This window comes from Mycteria americana, chromosome 3, assembly GCF_035582795.1.
Source record: "Mycteria americana isolate JAX WOST 10 ecotype Jacksonville Zoo and Gardens chromosome 3, USCA_MyAme_1.0, whole genome shotgun sequence".
Classification (NCBI taxonomy): Eukaryota; Metazoa; Chordata; class Aves; order Ciconiiformes; family Ciconiidae; genus Mycteria; species Mycteria americana.
Genome location: NC_134367.1, coordinates 82,492,000 through 82,512,783, shown reverse-complemented (window position 1 = coordinate 82,512,783; position 20,784 = coordinate 82,492,000). Strand labels below are relative to the sequence as shown.

The window sequence follows — 20,784 nt, the reverse complement described above, 5'->3', positions numbered from 1 at the left end:
ACCAGCGTGTAGGATGCTAAGAGTAACACACTAGTATGAACAACAGAGAAAAGCAGTGTGTGTTAAAACAAACATTAAAATAATAAAGGGATGGGGTGTATGGAGGGGATGACATTGACTGCCTTGCTTTCAGAAATATGTGATAGTAGCTTTTAGTCTCATCTGTAAGACCAGAGTTTGTTATGGGAACAGATGTGTTTTGGAGGCCGTGGTAGTCTACAGAATAAATGTTCAGGGGAACACGTCGACTCTTTCTGTTGTAAGGCTGAATGTGATTGTAGAGGACTCAATGACCCAAGTGGTCACCTCCATTTTTTTGGCCCTAAATCTGAAATTAGAAATGCCGTTGTGTGTTTTCTATGAAAGTAGGGCAAGACAGTAGGGTCTATAAGACTGTAAATAATAGGCTCTGGAAGGAGGAATTGCAAAAGTAAAAGAAACATAGCCAGAGTGCTTGAGGAATGGTTTGATGTGGAAAAACTGAACAGAACCAGTTCAAAGGTTGGAATTAGGGTGAGAGCATAAAAAGCGACGAGGTACAGTTAGCTGCCAATGTGCAACGGATAAGGTGTAGAACGTACTGTTGGAGAGCATCATCACAGCGCATATCTACAACAGTAAAGTGGTCACATCTGTGGTAGGAGATAGTACCAAGATCTTGATGAGGCTATTGCTGAATGTTGGACAGAGCAAACAAGCTTTTCCTCTTAAGCATCTTGTATTCTGTTTGGCAGAGTCATATTTTACAGGTTTATTTTGAAAAGGGGATGGAAAGAAATGGGGTTGACTTTTACAATGTTTCGGGGGGGCGGGGAGCAGAACAGATTTGGTGGGAAACAATGTAGAAAGAAAAAGGGAAAAAAAAGTAATTACTTGGCTTTGGTGTTGAGTGACAGTGAAGTCACTGAATTTTGAATAGTAATAGAGAAAAGTAGGGAGGAAATTTGCAAAGGAATGAGAGGAAGCGTGCTATTTTTCTGTATTGAAGTACACGGTGGGATGTTCTGGGGTATATGTGTATATATAGCAAGGGACATTAAGGAATGGTGAGGTCATCCAATGAACAAATATTAAAAGAGAAGGAAGGAAAGGAAACGAACAGGGCAAATCAGTGAGGAGATCTGTGTAATTGAGGTGTAGAGAAGAGAAGAACATTTTGGCTTTACCAGAAGTTTCTTCCTAAAGAAATCTTTTCAAGATAAGATTTAAAAAACCAACCAACCAAACAAAACCAACCCAACCAAGCAACCCCACCCCCACACTCCCCCCAACTACAAAAAAAGAGAATTGCAAGAAATACAGGAGAAAGACAGTTGAAAGGGGTGGGAGGAAAGTTCCTAGACATGAATTAATGAAGCATGGTTATTTCTGGAGGAAGTTGATAGAAGAAGGGGCAGACTGTGGTGAGAACTAAGATGGGGGTGGCAAAAAGGTGGAGAGAGTAAGTAATGATGTGCTTTCCTCAGTTCTATCGTAGAACTGTTTGAAAGGTGATTGTTTTCAGGACCTATCTTGAGTAACATTTATCAGTATAAATACTATTTACTGTAATGCAGACCCACATGTATTTGTGTATCACTTTTTTTGAAAAGGTACTTTAATTCTTCTACCTAAATCAAATTGAAACCCGTATACTAGGGTGCAGTAGGTTGGAAGCTTTCGGGCTGTTTGCTACGAAATCATTTTACTGAATTAACTAGCATCTCATTTTGATGATATTAACTAGCATCTCATTTTGATGATGGAACTTGTGTGTTTATCGTGTCTGAGTTAGAGTAATTTAATTTATGACTTGGAATGCAATAGTTTCTCACTACTGTTGATTTGTTTTCCTCAGTAAGTACTTTAAACTTTTTATCTTTACTTCTCAGGCTTGATGCGCTCCCGTGTCAGAGGGGCAGATGCAGCACAAGCAAAAGTACTGACCTTCCTGGATAGTCACTGTGAATGCAATGAACACTGGCTGGAACCGCTTTTGGAAAGAGTAGCTGAGGTTAGTAAAGAGTTCTTCTAAAGTAATTTCCTGAAGGAGTAGCTTTTAAATTTTAAAGCCATCTGGTTTATACTACATTAATTTTATGCATTTTTCTAAGGAAGCTTTTTCTCTGAAGTGAGATGATGGAGATGATCAGAGTGTTCTGTGATTAAAACCCACTTTTTGTTCATTTAATCTGTGAACACAGGACCATAAAATGTGAATATTTATTATTATCTTTACAAGCAATTCAAATATATGCTTCTTTGGTGCTTTAGGGACCTCCTCAGTAAGTGTTGAAAATCTTTAGAGCAAAGTGTAGTTCTCCTCAACCAATATCATCTCAATGTGTATTTATGCCTCATTAAGATTCAGTGTCATAATAGGAGAGAGGGTGGGCTGTGAAACCAAAATTCTCATGGAAATTAGCAGGGGCTGTGGGCTCTCAGCTTTTATGAAAATGATGCTTAGTCTGTGTCCCAGAATAGCAATTGAGAGGTTGAAAGTATACTGTTTTCTCCAGGGGTTGGTTATACTTGTTAACTTGCTCTGGAGGAACTCAGTTGAAGTAGAAAGTGCATCAGGTGTGATCCCAAAAAGCACTGGGGAACACTCAAGACAACAGGGTTTTTCTTCTTTCTTAATTGCATTCCCCTTTTGGTAAACTCCCCTTCCTGGAAAAGCTTTCTTGCAAAATGCTCCTGGTCAAAATGGTTTTGCTAAGCTACTCTGTCTTGTTAATGCCCAGTTTTTTGCTTATCCTCCCTACACTTCCCTTTACATTTCCCCCCAAAAAAGGGGAGGGGGAGGGGGAAAAAAAAAGAAGTAAACCCTATATACTTAATATGCCAATGGAGAAGCTATCAGCTGATGACTGGTTTTTCTTACTCTGTTTGGTCCTGTGATGCTTTACTGTGTATTCCAGAAATACTGTAAGTTGCCTAAGACATATCAGCTGTTAAAATTCTATTTTGGAGTACAAATAACTTTAATCAGCTCAAACTTGGACACTGTTAAAGTACCTAGAGCCTACAAAGCCCTTGAGCATGAGTAACATAGCACTTCCTTCTATTCTTGTGCTTGTGTAAAGTGTTGCAACCTCAGAAGGGTTGGGGGAATTTTTCTATAATAAACAACTAGGAAAACAAACTTGAAGGCATTAAATATATCTCAGAAGGAAGTGGAGAATGCTTGCAGCTAAAGTACTAATGGATTCTAGGAGGTGGGAGTTGTTTTCAAGCCTTTTTGTGTAAATGGTTTGAAGTATCTACCTCTTCAAGAAATCAGAAGAGAAATGGTAGTTTTGGTGAACAAAACCCTGCTTTTAGTAAGACAGCTATTTTGCCGTTTACCCTTTTTCTTTATGACTTTTTTCAGGGCATACTCATTTAGCTTTCTGAAACTGATACGGGATATGAAAAAGTGTTAACCTTTTCATCATTACAGAATGTAAAACCTCTTATTGCTGACAGTTTTGTGAAGATCCATCATTACATGCGGTGTACTTGGAGGGAGGAACTGGTGCATATTTTGCTTTGTGCAGCAGCCATTTTTTAGCAGCACATGTATTACTAGATCCTTCAAAACTTACTCCTCACAATCGTCACTGATACACACTAATCATGTGTGCCATTGAATAGTTTTCAGCTGTATGAATACAGTTTTCCATTCTTAAAAGCTTGATGTACTGTTAAATAAATAATTGATGTGGAATTCCAGTTTACTTTCATCTAGGAAGATTCCCAACCAACAAGTATAGGGATTGATAAAGTAGCTTCTAAGCTTTCTGCTTGTTCAAATAATTAAGGCATGGATAGTGTTTAAGTATAGTATACGATAATTCTTTGTTATTTTAAATGGATTGATTTTGCTCACAGTGCAGACAGTATGTTACTTGATGTTAATTGGCAGCATTTTCTTGATAGTCTCAGTGACAAGAAGCAGAGTAGATATGAACTCATTCCTGCTCTGGCCTCAAAGGTAACTTTTTTTCAGGTCAGGGCTACTATGCATTAATACAGTATTTTCTGATGCGCTGCTGCATCTATTCTATATGTGGTGGAAAGTGTGAGCTTTTTCTTTTTTCCTTTTGTTCCAGAATTGCCCACTTGGTATTTAATTCTGTCGGACTTGTGCGTGTTACAGTATAAAAATTTATAGCTTCCAAGAAACAGTCTGAATTGAATCAGTTCTACAATACTCTATCTGATGTGCTCTAACCACTTCAGAAAGCTGTGGTTTTGACCTCTTGCTTGTGTTAGGAGCACCTCAGGGATCAAGCTCTCCTCTTCAAATGAAGGATGACCCATCCCACAGTTTTCTTCTTTGAGATGGTTTCCTGGTTAGGGTATTTTTGTCTATTGATCAGGTTTGCTTAGCATTCCTAGAGGGGTCTGACACTGCTAGGGATTTTTCTTCAGCAATTTGAGCAAAGGCTTAAAGCAGAAGCAGCATACATACAAGGTGAATATTTTAGAGTTCAGAATGTACAGATACCTGTGTAACCTGAAGCTGGTATATCTTCTCCCTCTTTGCTCCCTCCTGGAGAATGTTTTTCAGCCTGTTTTCCTAAGGCCATCTTTTATGCCCTCTAGATTTTTTTTTTTTGGTGTGTGGTTAGGGGAGATTAAATGAGCAGATAATGGAGGTTAACCCTTTGATTGCCCCAAAATGTCAACATAGTAATAAGTATACACAATCTTGAAAACATTGGTAACTACTACCTATTTCATGAACATTTGTCTACTTGACTTTTTTCCATTTCCAATTTCTAATCATTCTGATGTTCTATTCTTATAATACATCAGTTATATGAGAAAAATAAAAATTGAAAGATTCTGGTGCAGAACTGAACTAATCTGTTTTCATAGCATAGCTGTGTAAATCCTATATCACTTTTAGGAAGGTATTTTTAAACAAAGATGATCTTAAAAGGAAGAAAGAACTAAGATTAAGAAATGAGACATGGATTCCTTTTTCATGTCTGTCTTGGATTTTTGTGACCATGAATGAGTCAACTTTTAACTGGCACAATGCTGAAAGGAAAATATTTATATTTTCTCTTAAGAGTGTTGTGAAGCTTAATCTTTGAAGTGTCTTGAGGTTTTTAGAAGGGGGGGGAAGCAATGTATGCAGAATCTTGAGGTTAATTTCTGGTGGTTTATGAGAATAATATATAATAGTCTAACTCTCTAGGGCATACATAACCTCCTTATGAAATATTAAAATGAAATAGTCTGCTACAAATCTCCAGGCACTGGAGACTTGCAGTATTCACAGGCTATTTCTTTCCATTACCCTCACCAAGAAGCCAATGGTTTTTCAATTGCGTGTTCCATTGTAAGTTACAGTGTCAACCCTTCAGAATGAAACAGGAGATTACAAAAAGAAGAGTTCCTTTTTGCTTGTGTTTTTGTTTCTAAAATGCATGTCAGATTTCTACTTTAATCATGCTATGGATAAGTAACTATCTTGCTCTAGGATAAGTTAAAGGGAGCAGCTGCTTTTTAGTGTGTTAAGTGGATGAACTCCCTGTACTTTGGAGACCCACAAGCTCTTTTTAGCAGTCTCTGCATTAACAACTTTGTACTGCCCTGCAAAGCATCACCTTAAGAATTTGCAAGTCTTTTGTCTGCTTTGCTGCTGAGCAAATATATAATTTCAAATCATGGAAGGAACAGCTTGTTTCCAAGCCAACAAAGTGGGGGTTGTACATTGAACTGAATGGTTACAACCTGAGTATTTGTCTGGTGGAGAAACAACTGTAAGTTGTTTAAACAATACATTAGGTGTAGCAAGTGTTGTTAGTGTGGTGTAACACTCATATTGATAGAACTAATCAGACCAGCAATAATAAGCCTGAGGAAATCCCAAATGCATAGAGACAACGTCCTACCTGTTTACTCAGCACAGCGGAGTGGAGATAGGTTGAAGCCTACCTGAAGCTCTAATGTGACACCTGATCGCTTGGGCAACTTTTACCACCAGCTGCAACCAAGCTTAGTAGAACCATTTGAGAAAATGCAAATTTTTGTCAGAAAAGGTTTTTAGAGATGGCATAGGTGTTGGTCTCTTTTCCCAAGTAACAAGGGATAGGACAAGAGGAAGTGGCCTCAAGTTGCGCTGGCGGGGGGTTAGATTGGATATTAGGAAAAATTTCTTTACTGAAAGAGTTATCAAGCATTGGACCAGGCTGCCCAGGGAAGTGGTCGAGTCACTATCCCTGGAGGTATTCAAAAGATGTGTAGATGTAACACTTAAGGATATGGTTTAGTGGTGGATTTGGTAGTGTTAGGTTTACTGTTGGACTAAATGATCTTAAAGGTCTTTTCCAATCTAAATGATTTTATGATTCTATTCTATAAGCTGTCTTAGTTTCAACTAAGGAAAAAAGGAGAAAGAAAGGAAGGGTGGTTTCATTTTTGTATTTCATGCTGATGGGTGTATAACTAATAACTTGATAGGCTGGATATCTTCTACCTCATCAGTCTTTAAATAAAGGAATTTTCTAATTCTATCACTGCATATAGAATGCCTGAAATAAGGTCATGGGTGCACCTGAAGTGCTTTAGTGGTGTAAGAGAGCACACAAACACAAGTAGTGTTTTGCAGTTAAGGTGCAGTAACTCATAATTGCCTCCCAAGTACAACACAGCTAGCAAAACTGTAAGCTTGCCATTATAAACATGGACTTGGGGCTACAGCTAACAGAAATAGGAGCTAAAGATGTGGTTGAGGGGGGAACAGGACAGGTTGGTCTTTTTTGTCTGTGTTTCTAGTTTGCTTTAGGCTAAGCTAATTGGGGTTGTTTAGCCTGGAGAAAAGGAGGCTGAGGGGAGACCTTATGGCTCTCTACAACTACCTGAAAGGAGGTTGTAGAGAGGTGGGGGTCGGTCTCTTCTCCCAGGTAACAAGTGATAGGATGAGAGGAAATGGCCTCAAGTTGCGCCAGGGGAGGTTTAGACTGGATCTTAGGAAATTTTTCTTCACCGAGAGGGTTATCAAGCATTGGAACAGGCTGCCCAGGGAAGTGGTTGAATTGCCATCCCTGGAGGTATTTAAAGGACGTTTGGATGAGGTGCTTAGGGACATGGTCTAGTGGTGGTCTTGGCAGTGTTAGGTTAATGGTTGGACTTGATGATCTTGAAGGTCTTTTCCAACCTATACGATTCTGTGATTCTGTAATTAATAGTAGCAGACCTGACTAGATGTTACACTACAACCCTCATAAAGGCAGATATTTGGCCCAGGTGGTACAGCTGCAGTGATACTTAAAAGGAATGTAGAAATCGGTAATGAGTCTTCAGCTTTTAGCTGAAGACACAACTTGGATTCTCCTTTTGGCTGATACAGAAGTTAAAGTGACCTTTTGCTCACTCAGGCAGAATGACCTAGTAAATGCCAACTATGTAATCTGGGCATATTAAAACTGGCACAGATTGAATAGTTAAGATTCAATAAATGAAAATGGGTGTTTAATGTCCTTATTGGACTAAGCAAAGCACTTGACTAAAAGAGTTGCTTTTAAGTCTCTTGTTACGAGCTCAAACTATTCTTATACTAGTTTGGTTCTGATCTGTTCTATATAATACTGATTAGCAAGGGGGGATGCATTGCTGAACTGCTGTTTAGAATATATATGTTGTTGTTTGAAGATATACTTATGAAATAAATTCTTAAAATGGAGATGTTTAGGTTGGGGTTTTTTTAACCATGAGAACCATTTCTCTATAACAGAGTTACCAAAATATCTCCTGTTTATTCAAAACACTTTTTATATTCACAGATTTGGTGATACACTGTTCTGAAGTTATCTGTGCTCTCTGAACGATGCTAAATCATGGAGCTCAAAGTTCTATTTTGAACTCAAGCAAAGTATTTGATCAATCTACCGTAGAAGTTATGCTTCAGTGTGTAAATGTAACTGAGTTGTTTATTGGGGTGGATTGGTTTTTTTGTTCGCTTGTGTGTTTTGTTGTTTTGGGTTTTTTTTTTTATTTCCTTCCCCAAGAAGTACTTACTTCAGGGAGACAAACTGGCTTAACCATGATATTGCATTTCTAATATTAGATGAGAGTTTTTTTTAGAGTACTGATGTCTTGTGATCCTTCTGGATAATGCATGTGGAGTTGTTGGAAAGATTTTTGTTTTTTCTTTAAAAACTATTTTTACAAACACATCGGCTAAGGTAATTAACATTACTCAGAGTAGTATATGAGACCATGGTCAGACAGAGGAATGTGGTATCTGTACCACTGGAATCTTGGCTGCTGGAGATTAATAGAATTAGTTAGTCTGAGGTGTTTTTAGGTTCTCTTTCCTATCTAAGTATCTGATTGCGAAGTGTGATTCTTCTAGTGCGAAATGGGTTAGCATTAACCTAAGACTTTCCTTATTGTAGAAGGGCCTAAGTGTTCCTTAAAGGTTGGAATAATAAGACTGTAGTATGCTGCATGGCTAGAGATTTGCTGTGGACAATACAAATTGCCTGGATGCTTCTTTTCTTTGAGCTGGTTTTAAAAGTAAGAATGGAAGTCCTGTTTGCTCGACTGCCTTTAGAACTACAAGCTTTCTGCCTTCTTCAAGAGCAAGTCAGAAGAGGGGGATTACTTGAATATAAGTAGCCTAGAACAGAAAGAGCATTCCCAGCTATATAGTGTGATTTCTGCTTTCTAAAGCATTGCTGAGCAATGCTATTCACAGCACTGGCTATTCAGAGCCATAAGTTGAAATAGGGGGAGAGCTGGGGGAGACATGCTAATGAAATCCTGCTGAACTGTTCAACATCTTAACCTGCCTGAATCTTTATATATTGATTTCATTATTTCAATATTACTTTCTAATATTTATTTTAGGACAAGACCAGAGTTGTGTCTCCTATTATTGATGTAATTAATATGGACAACTTCCAGTACGTGGGGGCGTCAGCTGATTTAAAAGGCGGTATGTACCTGTACTGGAATACAAATTAAAAAAAAAAAGCATCAAGAATCAAAGCTCATAATCACTGCAGTTTGTGGAATGGGCAGTTAACGTAATGTTCTTCCCTTTCATATATCTAGTTTAAGTTCTATAGGTCAGTTGTTTCTAGGCTTGGATTTTAATTGGCCTTATTGTCTTCTGCTTTAAAACAGTTCATCTTTATACTAATTCTTGTAAGTTTATGATGCAATGTGCAGTACTCACTCCAATGTTTGTAGGATTGTGTAAATGTGTCAGAAGCAGCTTATGGCCAGAGCTTATGATTTTCTTTTTAGATAAGACAGGCTTTAATTGCTCTGTAGCTTAGAAGCCCATCAGCAATGCAGTGCCTATGAGTTTTTTTCAAGATGCTGGTTTGCTTAAAAAATTAAACTCTTCTGAATAAGCAGAAAGCTTTGGAATGTGTTAAAAAAGAAATGTTTGTTAGCCATGATCTGTAATTGTGAAGAGAATAACATGTGACCTTGAAAATTTGTAGTGTTTATACCTTTACAGTTACAAAATTTCCTGTTAAATTGTGTGTAGAAGTACTACAGTTTCACTATGTCTAGCTAGTGTAAACTGTTGACAGCAAATAGTAAAAAGACTTGTGAAGCCCTCAAAAAAAAAAAAGTCCTTCCCTCTCCTTTTCCAAAGAGAGGAGGACAACCACACACTAAATTCCTTACTCATTACAAGTTTCTAAAACTTTTTTCACTGTAAGCAAGAATCTAGCATTTAAAATAGCTGTTCTCTGCCCCCCCCCCCCCCTTTTTTTTTTTAAAATAATTGTTCTCACAACCCTGGAAACTGAACTGTCTACACAAAGATATAAGATGAGCCACAGTATAGAAATTATTGTGTTGTTCCCACAGTGTTTCAGCGTTTTCTGAATGGACTTTCTTGAGTGAGGAAGGAAAAACAAATTTCAAGCCCATTCTGTCAGTTACTAGTCTCTAACTGGCCACCAAGTGTTGTTCCAGTAAACTAAAATAAAAGCAGTATTGCATAATGTCACATATGCTTCAATTTCCAGTCGGTGATCTGGAGGCGAGAGGTTCTATATCCTTTTAATTAACGTTCTGAAATAACACCTACAGTGCATATATTCACAGTATGCTAGTGTATAGTTCTGTGCTATTATCTGTGTGCCAGCTTTATTAAAATCTTAAGGCTTTTACCCAATCTATTCATTATGCCTCGAGTATGGAAATCTCTATACCATTATATGGCTTTTATTGTTGTCTGCAGTAGGAGGAGGAATTCTTTCATTGAAACCTTCGATTGGTTTCTGTGGGGTTCATGCTCTTTAATTCTTCCCAAGTGTAGTGGGAGAAGATTGAGAGATCATTTCACTTGTTACTGCTTTTCATGCTTCATCTTTGGAACTATGCTTCCAAATTTTTCTTTTTTTTTTTTACTTTGTAGTGCTTATTTTCTCCCCATATACACAATAGAAATAAATTCTTTAAAGTGCATGGAGCTTCCGTACTTCTGGACTGAGGAGTGAGAAGCTGTCTTTTTTTTTTAACGTTAACAATAGAAATTTTGCACATACCAGTGTTTAAAGCTATTTGGGGGTCTGTTGAAACGTGAATAATATATTTCTTTTCACTTCCCAGAGGACAGATTACCACGTTAGAGGCACTACAGCATTTGGCATCACGGGACACTTTCACTGGGGCCAAGTCTAAACGTGGAAACCAAACTATGCTTTCAACCTTAGATACAGTATCTGTGCAGCTGAAGCATGGAGAGTTGAGACAGCTGGGACAGCATTTGTGCCTGGCCTGTTTTGAAAGGACTTAATCACCCAAGACAAGCAACGTAGCAAATGCTACAAACTTTTTCAAGTGGACAGGGATGAAATAATTCCCAAGCCTGGCCACTCCTAAATCCATGCACTTCATGTTACAAATGTTTTTTTGAGAGGGGATTTGCAAAAGTGTTTATGCTGCCCTGAGAAACACTTTAATTACTGGGATAAACTGTAGTTAACTGAGATCTAATAATTTAGAGTATGCCTATGATGCAGTTTACACTGGATAGAATTTCATACTGGATATGCACTTGTGTTTGAAAATACTCCTTTTACAGAGTTACTGATATTATCTCATTGAGTGCAGATTTTTCCCAGAGTCAGTGAAAATGGAGACGGAAAAACAGTTTTTATGGGTAGACAATTTATACACTTGTTCTGAGTTTGTAATAGTGCTGTGTTCCAAAAGAGACCCCTTGTGTTCACTGGAGTATACGTAACTCTATCTCTACTGCTTCTGCCGGAGAACAGTAGGTTTTTTCAAGTTCTCCCAGATGCAAGTAATTTTGCTGGGTATGTATGATGAAATGCGACTTTTTAGCTGCATGGAAATATTGGAGCTCATTTTACTTTTCATGCTGGAGGCTTTGCAGTACTATAGATTGTAGCCATTTTACTGGTTTGCTACTTGGAGTTTTGGAGTAGTTAGACTGTCTTTCATTTTTACAGTGCAACACTTAACGAAATGAAATAAACATGGAGAGAAGGAGTTGGCATGCATGCTGTAAAGACTGTTCAGGATAATTTCTGTATTGTGTGTGATCAATATCTTGAGTTAAAATGAAAATTGTCAGTTTTCAACTTTCTGCATCAGTCATTACTATGCACATTTATGGATGCAGACAGACAGTTTGTAGGACTGTAATTGTTGTCTGTTTACCTTAGCTTTTTCCCCACTTCCCCACAAAGTAATTGCTTTATCTTTATGCTGGAGAAAGAAAACTATTGACATCTGTGCACCAGAAGTCTGGAAATCATTCATTACATGACCTCATAGGATCTAAATGTGTTTGGCAGCAGGCAGTCTGTATAAGGCTGATTTGCTAGGTGTACTGGGAGAGGGCTATGGACCTTGTGTCGTTTTTTAATAGACATTCATGCTTATGGGCATAACCCAGCTCAAAAACTGTTATGAAAGTGTTTCCTATAGGAAGTTTGTCTTATACCAGAGCTGTGTACCGTTGCCTAAAGGAGGTAATTCAAATGGCTGTCAGGTAGAAAGCTGCTGTAGGTGACCTATTAGTCTTGTCTTTTCTGATGATCTTTATGTGCTTCTGTGCTTAACTCACAAGAGGACCAGACCAGCTGTTGCTGTGTGTACACACATATATGTACATACATGAGGGAAGTAAGATTTTGGTGCTCTAGCACTTGCCTCAGGTTTAAAAAATGATGCACTTTAGAAGCATGCAGTGGGAAAGGAGGAAGTTAAATGACTGTTAAGAAGTGGGAGCTACATAGCCTGTTGTGACCTTCATGATAGAGAGCTCCTGCTGATAGAGGAGTACCAAGAGTAGTGCATAAAGCCTGTGTAAACATAAATGTGTGATTGTTTGGTAAGAGTTGAAATGCAATTGTACAGTAAAGACTGTTGGGAGCATTTGTAATGGCTGGAATATCTTCGTATGATGTTCTGTTTGTAAGGATATGAGACATTGGATTAGTATATAAGGCTTTTGCTTTGTCACTTGTTGACTGGGTTTCTTACTTTGTGTAATAGATGGCAACAAGAGAAATCAAAGTTATTTTGTATTTGAGATTACTTTCTTTTTTTATTGCCCTGTCAACAACTTTCCTTTCATCTGGACTCCTACTTGTTTGTTTTCTACCCAGAAGTTTGTACAAGTTTAAATTTTTAATTTAAATTACAGTTCCTAGTGTTTTCAGTCAACATTATGTTACTACAAATGGAACGATGACCACGGTCTTTTTAACATCCTACTCTCTAATATTTTCTTCTTGAAGGCTTTGATTGGAACCTGGTGTTCAAGTGGGATTACATGACACCAGAGCAAAGAAGAGCACGGCAAGGAAATCCAGTTGCTCCCATAAAGTATGTCTGTACCACCACTTCTCCCTCTAATAGATTGTAGTTTGCAACTAAACAAAGTTAGAAATCATCTTCTCTGAGTCTGAAAGGCGATCTTTACTATAACTTTCATTAGTATTGAAACTTCATTCATATTTTTGTAGCATTATGAGACTCTCAGAAATAAACTATTTTAAAAAATACTTTAAAGCACACTGGTAGATTATTTACCCTTAACAAAAAGTGGATGTCACTTTGTTTAAAGTTGGTATATTTTGAGGGCTAAAACCACAGCATCAGTTTTTATGTTTTATTGCTGGCACAAATTGCCACCCTTTACATAAGGATCATGTGAGCCAAATGGAGATTTGGAAACTCTCTCATAAGGTGGTCATAGTGCTATATATGGCATAAAATGTGTGCAGACAACATTTGAAGTGGTAGATGCAAAATTAGTTGCATTCAAAAGCATTGCAAATTTTTTCAAGGAGGTATTAACCTTGAGGTGGAAATAATAGTTACCTCCCAGTTTATGGTTCTGTAAGTATTTAATTTAATTTTTCTTGTCTGTTTAGGACACCCATGATAGCTGGTGGGTTATTTGTCATGGACAAATCCTATTTTGAAGAACTAGGGAAGTATGACATGATGATGGATGTTTGGGGTGGAGAAAACTTAGGTATGTATATTATTTACCTTCAGATCAGTCTTGAAAGAAAGCAGGTTTCATCATTGCCTTTACTGTCATGGAGCCATGGTCTTCCTGACTTTGTGCAAGGAGGGTTAAAACTGGAGTTAAAACTTCACATGCATTATTGGCAAAATCCAAAACGTTTATTTCAATGAAAGAATTAAAACAAGGTAGGAATTATATGCTAAATATGAGAGAATAAAAGTATTTGTTCATTAAGCAGTGAAGTTTTTTGTAATGGAACTTGGCTGATAAATTACAGGATGTAGATAGGAAATTACTTTCAAAAATGCTATCTTGTTTCGAAGTCACATCCTCATCTAAAGTTATTGATTAAAATACAATAATGTTTAAATGTCGGCAATTTAAGGCATGTTTTAAGATGCTGCTGAAATTCGATCGTGAAAAGTAGAACACAGGAGTTCATGGGTTTAATGTTCTTACATACATCTTAAGAAATCAGTTAAAACTTAGCTGACTGAAGAATAATCTGTTTCTTAACATTAATAATGCTATACTGCCTGGCATCTAAACTTAGTGAGATTTTTAATTTTACACCCCTACTTTAGCCCTATGAGATAATTATGGTTGAGAAGGCATTGTTTTCTGTAATTCCTTATTTTCAGATGTTTAAGCAGGTTGGATTTAGAGAAGAGGGAGGAGGGGCTGAGACAACTTGTGCTTTAGCCACTTCTTCTTTGACCTGGTGGTTAGATTTGGCTTTAGTAGGTTTTTTTTGTTCTTTGCATTACAGTATTGTACAAAGTTTTTCCTCCAGTTAAGACCAGGTATGCTTGTATTTAAAACAAAAAAGATTTGGGAGGAGAAGAGCTCTACAACTTCTCAAGACTTCCATTCTGTCATTAATTTAGTTTTTTAGGGTAAAGATGCATCTCAGACACTCCAAGCAGTGTGTTTTAGGATGAGTTCTAAGGATAGAAACTTCTCTACTGCACGTGCTAGCTGCAAAATCCTAAAATACCTTGAACTTGTAAAAACTCATGAGTATTTTGAGTTACTGAAATACGCATATGCATTGAGCATATGCTTGGCCTACAAGGAAATGTCTGCTGTATACAGCACACTAAGTATGGAGACATGGTAACTAAATGTTTAACACTCTTGTAAGGAACTTAAAGGGTGGAAGAGGCATCCTTACAGTCCAGTCTCTGATCTTCCTATGCAATACTCAAAGAAACCTCTTATGTATTTTGAACAATTACTTTCTGTGTTTCTGTTTTCTCAGTATTTTGGCTGTATATTGCTAAATTGTATTAATATGAATATAATAATATTTCATCTTTTAAATGTCCTGAAAAGTCATTAGATAAACTTACTACAGGAATGCTTGCATTCACACTGAAAACCTTTCTTGCCACTAGAGCACTTAAGTATTTGATTAGCTGCAAGCAGGTACTTGAGTGACCGAGTTTTTTCTGAAAATTTAGCAGCTGCTTTTATGCTTTGATAATTGAGGCCTTGACAGCAGGAAAGGGCACAAGCAACAGCTCCTTACGCAAGGTGAGAAGACTGCATACAAAAAGCTGTTTATGTTGCTCCTGTGGCATTCTGTTCCCTCTTCTCCACGGGAAGGAGGAGAGGAGACTTTGGGGTGCCTTTTCTCTGCCCCCTGAAAAGGCAAAGTCAGTTACAGCAGACAGCTAATGATTTGTTCATAGCTGCCAGACTAACTGAAGACAAGTAAAAAAATCCCATGGCATATGATTTAATTGGCAATAAATGACACATGCACCAGATACCGGAAATCTGTGATGTGCAGTTTAAAATTCAACATGCACTTGTCAGGCCTCTTTACACTCAAGCATATCTCTGGATCAGCAGCTTGATGTTACATGCAAATAACCTGCTAGATGGACTTGCAAAGTAATTCTATGCATTATATTTGTGCTTTATAAAACTCAGCATTTTTCCTTCAAGCATGTACAGAACAGCTGTTATATGAGATTTTGTTCACATGTTAGTATAGTCTCACCTTTACAAATTCCAAGATGGGCCTGCAGTATTTTGCCTAAATTAGCCAAGAGATGGCTCTCACCATGAAGATACAGTGCATTTTCAGATTGTTGCTAAATGTGACTGATAACACGTGCTTGCTCTACAGAACGTGGATCAAGGTTTGTTCAGTCTTGTCTTGAATTAATAAACTCTAATTCTCAGAATCTTTACCATGCTTTTTGATAAGCATAGGAGGATCAGAGTACACTGGAGAACTGGATGGACTATTAGAAGGTTTCGGTCTAATTTGAAAACCTAGGTTTTTCTTAATAATTTTGCTAAAATCAGGGAGCAAGTAAGACATTCCCTGTCTTCTATATCTATGACACGCTACAAAAAAAGAGCAAATCCATTATTGAGAAGTGTAACATAATCTCATGCAACTGAAGAACGTTTGACATGCTGTTTATGCCTTTTTAATGAAAAACTGTGTCCACTGAAATTGTTACAAGAGTAAAAATTTTTTCTCCCACTGTTATGGCAAAAAAGTTGTCTTAAGGGAGTTTCTGGGTTTTTTTTTTTTTTTAGTTGCTGTACATTCCTTTTTCTTTAAAAATCCACACAGGCTTTAGAAGCCACGTTGGTGCAAATAAGAATTAGTTTGCTTCTCTGTATTTACTAGTCTTTGCTGTCTTTCCTATAGAGCTATTTTTCATCATTTTCACTTTTTTTGAGATTCTTCAGAATCTAAGGTACCGGAAAGTATACATGTAAGTTTACATGTATTTCTGGGAATTTATGGAGGGAGAATTAATCAAATTAATGTATACAGTAGAGGAAGCTATGAATAATGAAAAAAGTTGACAGAAGATATTTCTAAATTACTTCTGAAACAAAAATACTTTTTCAATGCCTACAAACATTCAATAGATGACAGTGACTTTTTGCATTAAACCTTTAAATGAATCATTTAACAAAGAAAAAGCTTTAGGCATACTGCATTGACCTTTGTTTTTAACCAGAATCTCACTTTACCTCATTTCAGAGGCATGTATTTCCTAATACTTAAATAAGTCTAATACTAGATTTCAAGCATTTAGTCTGCACTTGCTTGTCTAATGCAAAAGCCTTTATCTTTGATCGGATCTCCCTGTCTTCTTTCACTAGGCTGTCCTCAGAGTGCAGCACCCCCTCACGTTGGGCTAATTACTGTATGAACTTTCTAGCAAAACGCCATAAATAATGCTTCAGAGTGGTACAGGAAAACTATTACTACTCTGCTTTCACAATATGAGCAGTATGGGACCAAATTTGAGCTAGATATGGGAAAGCCTGAAGTCTCCTATCTACATGTAATTTGTTCTGTAATTTGTTATGTGGGAGGAAGGCTTCTGGGGGAAGGAATGGCACTTAGCCTAAGTCTTAAAAGACATTGACTTTAAATTAGAGCTGCTTAGTATTTTTTTTTTTTTTAATCTGTGGAAGGATACTGAATGATTGTGAAGCAGCTTGAAACTGAGGGTAGCACTCAGTAACTGGTAGCAGCTGCTGGACTAAAGTGGGGATCATCAAAATTGAAACAGTGCTACTGGAAGCACTGTTCTTACTGTTCTGATTTGGAATTAATGAGGAAAAGTTCTCTGTCAGCACTAGGTGACTTCTGCTGTCAAAGGTCTAAGTTGAGAAAGGTGTATAAATATTTCTAGACCTTCTTGTCCTCACTAGCTGGGTCAGCTCATTAGATTGGCTTAGGAGTGTACTGTCCATAACCTTCAGTTTACAGAAGTTGCATCCTTATTCAGTCTGTCTTCAAATCAAGATTGACTTGATATAACTCCTTCCACGGCCAGTGTTTGGCAGTGTTTGGTTATCTGCTATAGTAAGTTGGCAGCTCGAATCTATTGACTGTTTTATCATGCCTTGATTTTGTCCACTGTGTTATTCCATCTTTAGCTGAAAAATTTTATTATAAGCTAGGTCATTAATTTATCTGTTAAGCATATCAACCCTTTAGATAAGCATACATATCCTTTAGATAAACGACAATAATAGTACATATAGACTTAACTTACTCTGGCAAATTGCAGCATGGTTTATGAATTTGGGGAATGCTGGTAACCTCAGATAAGAGGTTACCATACAGTTTTGCTTCTAAGTTAATATGATTATTTCTCTTGAGCTTGGAGAATAATAAATGCTCAGACATGCCTTTGTTTATCCTGGAATTTCTCAGAAAACTGTCTTATTGATCTTCTCAGCAAGAGTCAATAAAAGCCTTCTCTGTAAGTAGTATACTACAAAATTACAGTATTTTGACATTGGTCTTTCATTCCTGTTTTTATTTCAGAGATCTCATTCAGAGTTTGGCAATGTGGTGGGAGCCTAGAAATCATCCCTTGCAGCAGAGTGGGTCACGTATTCCGCAAACAGCATCCTTACACATTTCCTGGAGGGAGTGGTACCGTGTTTGCAAGGTAACTGTTAAGTCAAGTCTTCAGCTAAATAGCAGTGTTTTGGATTTCTTCAGATGATCAGCAGGTGGCAGTAATTTCATTTTAAGGATCTTTTCTTTAGAAATATTTGCAGTATTATCTAGCATGGAAAAATATTAATTAAAAGGAAATTAATGACTTTCAGGCTACTACATAGATTGAGAGAAGAACCTGAGAGTTGAGAAAGGGAAACTTCTAGTAGACAGAGCCTGAGTATCTGGAAAAGAAGGAAATGCTTAGCTTGGCATTCTATCAATTTTGAGAACTTTGTGTTTATTTGGTTTTAAAGAAGGCTTTATTTTCAGAACTCTCTCATAAATCTTCATTTTATAGAAACAGTTTCATCATTTACTAAGAGCCAGAATACTTTTCAGTTATAAACATGTTTTGCTTGCTTTTTGTTAATACATGTTCGGTATGCGATATACAAATGATTATGTAAACTGATTCTGGCATTTGTGCCAGTCTTTTGGCAACTGCATTCTATATCATATTTGCCTCTCCTGTGCTATGTTTAAAAATGCTTTTTCTATAGACCTAAGAAACTGCAGTATTAAGGGCTTAGCTTAGATTAATATACCTGTTAATTTTGGTGTTGATTCAATATACGGTGGTAGCTGAAATACTGAGCTATTTCCTCAGTTTCTCCTCTGTAGAATGAGAATAGCAATTCTGATTTGTGTTCAGAGTGTTTTTTAAGTAATGTGGATAAAGGTATTGCATAAGTATATGGTAGACGTTTTGACCAAGGCTCTATCAGTTGTAGCTGAAGAATCACTGTAGGTTTTGGTTTAGAGAATTGACTTGATGCTCAGGGGGCTGAAGTACAAGTCTCAGCTAAAGGTTCTGTGGGTTAAGAGCTGCAAATAAAATTGGTTTTTATCCTTGAAGGGATATGGAGCCCAAACTCTGCTTAACATGAAGCAACACAGAGAGCACAGATGTACTTTAATTCATAAGAATGTTCTAAGCTGCCGATATATTTGGACTTGTGTTTCACCTTAAATTGAGGAACCTCCTTAGGGGTGTAATTCTTCTCTTCCATGCTGGTTATACCACCAAGATGACTCTAATGAATTTAATAGTCTGCTAAAATAAAGTCACTGTCCTGTTTCTTCCAGTAGCTATAGCAGAGATTTCTCTGGTCCCCTGTTCTTTGAGGTCTATATTTTAATTCTGCAGTCAAAAATGAATAATAGTACTTATGGGAAAACAAAACCCGGCAATGAAGTATCCTCTCTTAATGCATCACATCTGTATTCCAGTATTTATAGCGTGCATCAGGAGAGTAGAAGGATCTACCAATTAAACTGTATTACACAGGCTTAAGATGCGACTGTTTTAGTTTCATGGTAGGTTTTAAAATGACAATATTGTCACAAGGAGTATGGTTAATAAAAATAAATAAATATTTAAATTGTGCAGTTTTCCCACTCCTCTGCAGCTCCTTTGGGCTGTTGCCAAGATGCTGCTTTTCTTGTGATGTTAAATAGGTACTCAAACATAGCTCAACTGAAAAGTAGGAAAAGGGTGTGGCTGTATGCATGCAAGGATACAGCAGACATCAGAAATGCATCATATTAGCAGAGGCTGAAGGTTCTGCGTTTGTGGTGGGATTAAAGCTTTCGGATTTTGTTTTGAAGTCAAATCATCATTGTGATTTAATCACTCAAATGTCCTGACAATTACTATGACAAGTTTTTTTAAAGTCGCATTGTGTTTTCCAGTCATTTGTGTTCAAAATGACTTTGAAAAGAGATCCCACGTGTACTTGAATGGTGAGGACAGCTGAAGCCTGCAAATTAGCCTGCAAAAAATCTCGGGTACTTACATCGTTTTCCAGATCTACCTTTCTCTGCAAGTGGTTTATTACCTTTGTCCTTAGCTGTCCAGATGTCTCAAATTCTGAAATGTCCTTAAAATTCTTTGTTTCACTGGAATTATTTTTGAATTGACCTAGAAAAGTTGCATATCACTTAAAAGCAGGGTGGACAGGTTGCTGTATATTTGAAGGTTTCCTCCTCGGTCAGCTTTCTTAGGTGTCAAACCAATATAACAATGCCTTAAAATCAATTTTAGCAATGAGAGAATGAGAAACCTAAGGTAATTGGATACCCTTGTAATACAGGTATTATCAGATATGTGTAGGACCATGGGCAAAGAAACTTGGTGCGTAGAATCTGTGCTGGTCTTGCAGTCGGGACTTGTTAGCTTATGCCCTCATCTGTCCCTTGACTGTATGCAATTTGTTCTGGAGTGCTCTGGGTAAGCGTCCTATTTTTAGCTGACTAGTCAGCATGCACTGCCTTTTGGCAGCCAAAACAAATTGGTGATTCTGGATGAGAGACTGGGCGTCCTGTTTCATGAGAGGGGAGACCACATCCTGGCTGTGTGGTGTGGGCAGATACAGCTTGTGTCTGGCAGGATTTGTTAGACCAGTATGCACTGGCTTAATACACCACTTCAGACGAGCTAATAAACCTTGCAGACCCCAGTCTGCTCCATGCAAAGCTACCTCTGATCGCTTGGTGCTAGGTTTCATTAACCGTGGCTCAGCATTAAGTGCTGAGTGCACCCTACGCTGTGTTCCTCAGTACCCTGACTTCCTTGGGATCTTACTAGTTTAGGCAGTTCTCAGCATCTACACAGTTTCCGTATTTGTGTCGCACTAAGCCTGAACTGCTCATCCCTGAGTATGGGGAAGCATGATGCAGGCATGCATTCTGGCCTCGAAAGTGCCTTTGGAGTCATTAAACCCTGGCAAACTGAATAGTTCCTCTCCCACCACCAAAATCTGTTTGGCCTGTGGGCAGCCAAGCTGATTGCGGAGCAAACAACGGGCAGGTGCTGAGTGGCTGGCTG

The 20,784-nt window shown here is 37.6% G+C and overlaps 1 protein-coding gene across 2 annotated transcripts in view; it reads left to right on the top strand.

The window, feature by feature from the left end:
- Positions 1 to 20,784, top strand: part of GALNT2 (polypeptide N-acetylgalactosaminyltransferase 2) — a 104,886-nt gene that overhangs the window by 72,395 nt on the left and 11,707 nt on the right. For both annotated transcript variants that reach the window (XM_075495860.1, XM_075495861.1), the window contains exons 7-11: positions 1,872 to 1,993; positions 8,830 to 8,917; positions 12,720 to 12,807; positions 13,359 to 13,462; positions 17,778 to 17,904. In XM_075495860.1, coding sequence (XP_075351975.1) covers positions 1,872 to 1,993; positions 8,830 to 8,917; positions 12,720 to 12,807; positions 13,359 to 13,462; positions 17,778 to 17,904 — 529 coding nt within the window. The remainder of the gene's footprint in view (positions 1 to 1,871; positions 1,994 to 8,829; positions 8,918 to 12,719; positions 12,808 to 13,358; positions 13,463 to 17,777; positions 17,905 to 20,784) is intronic.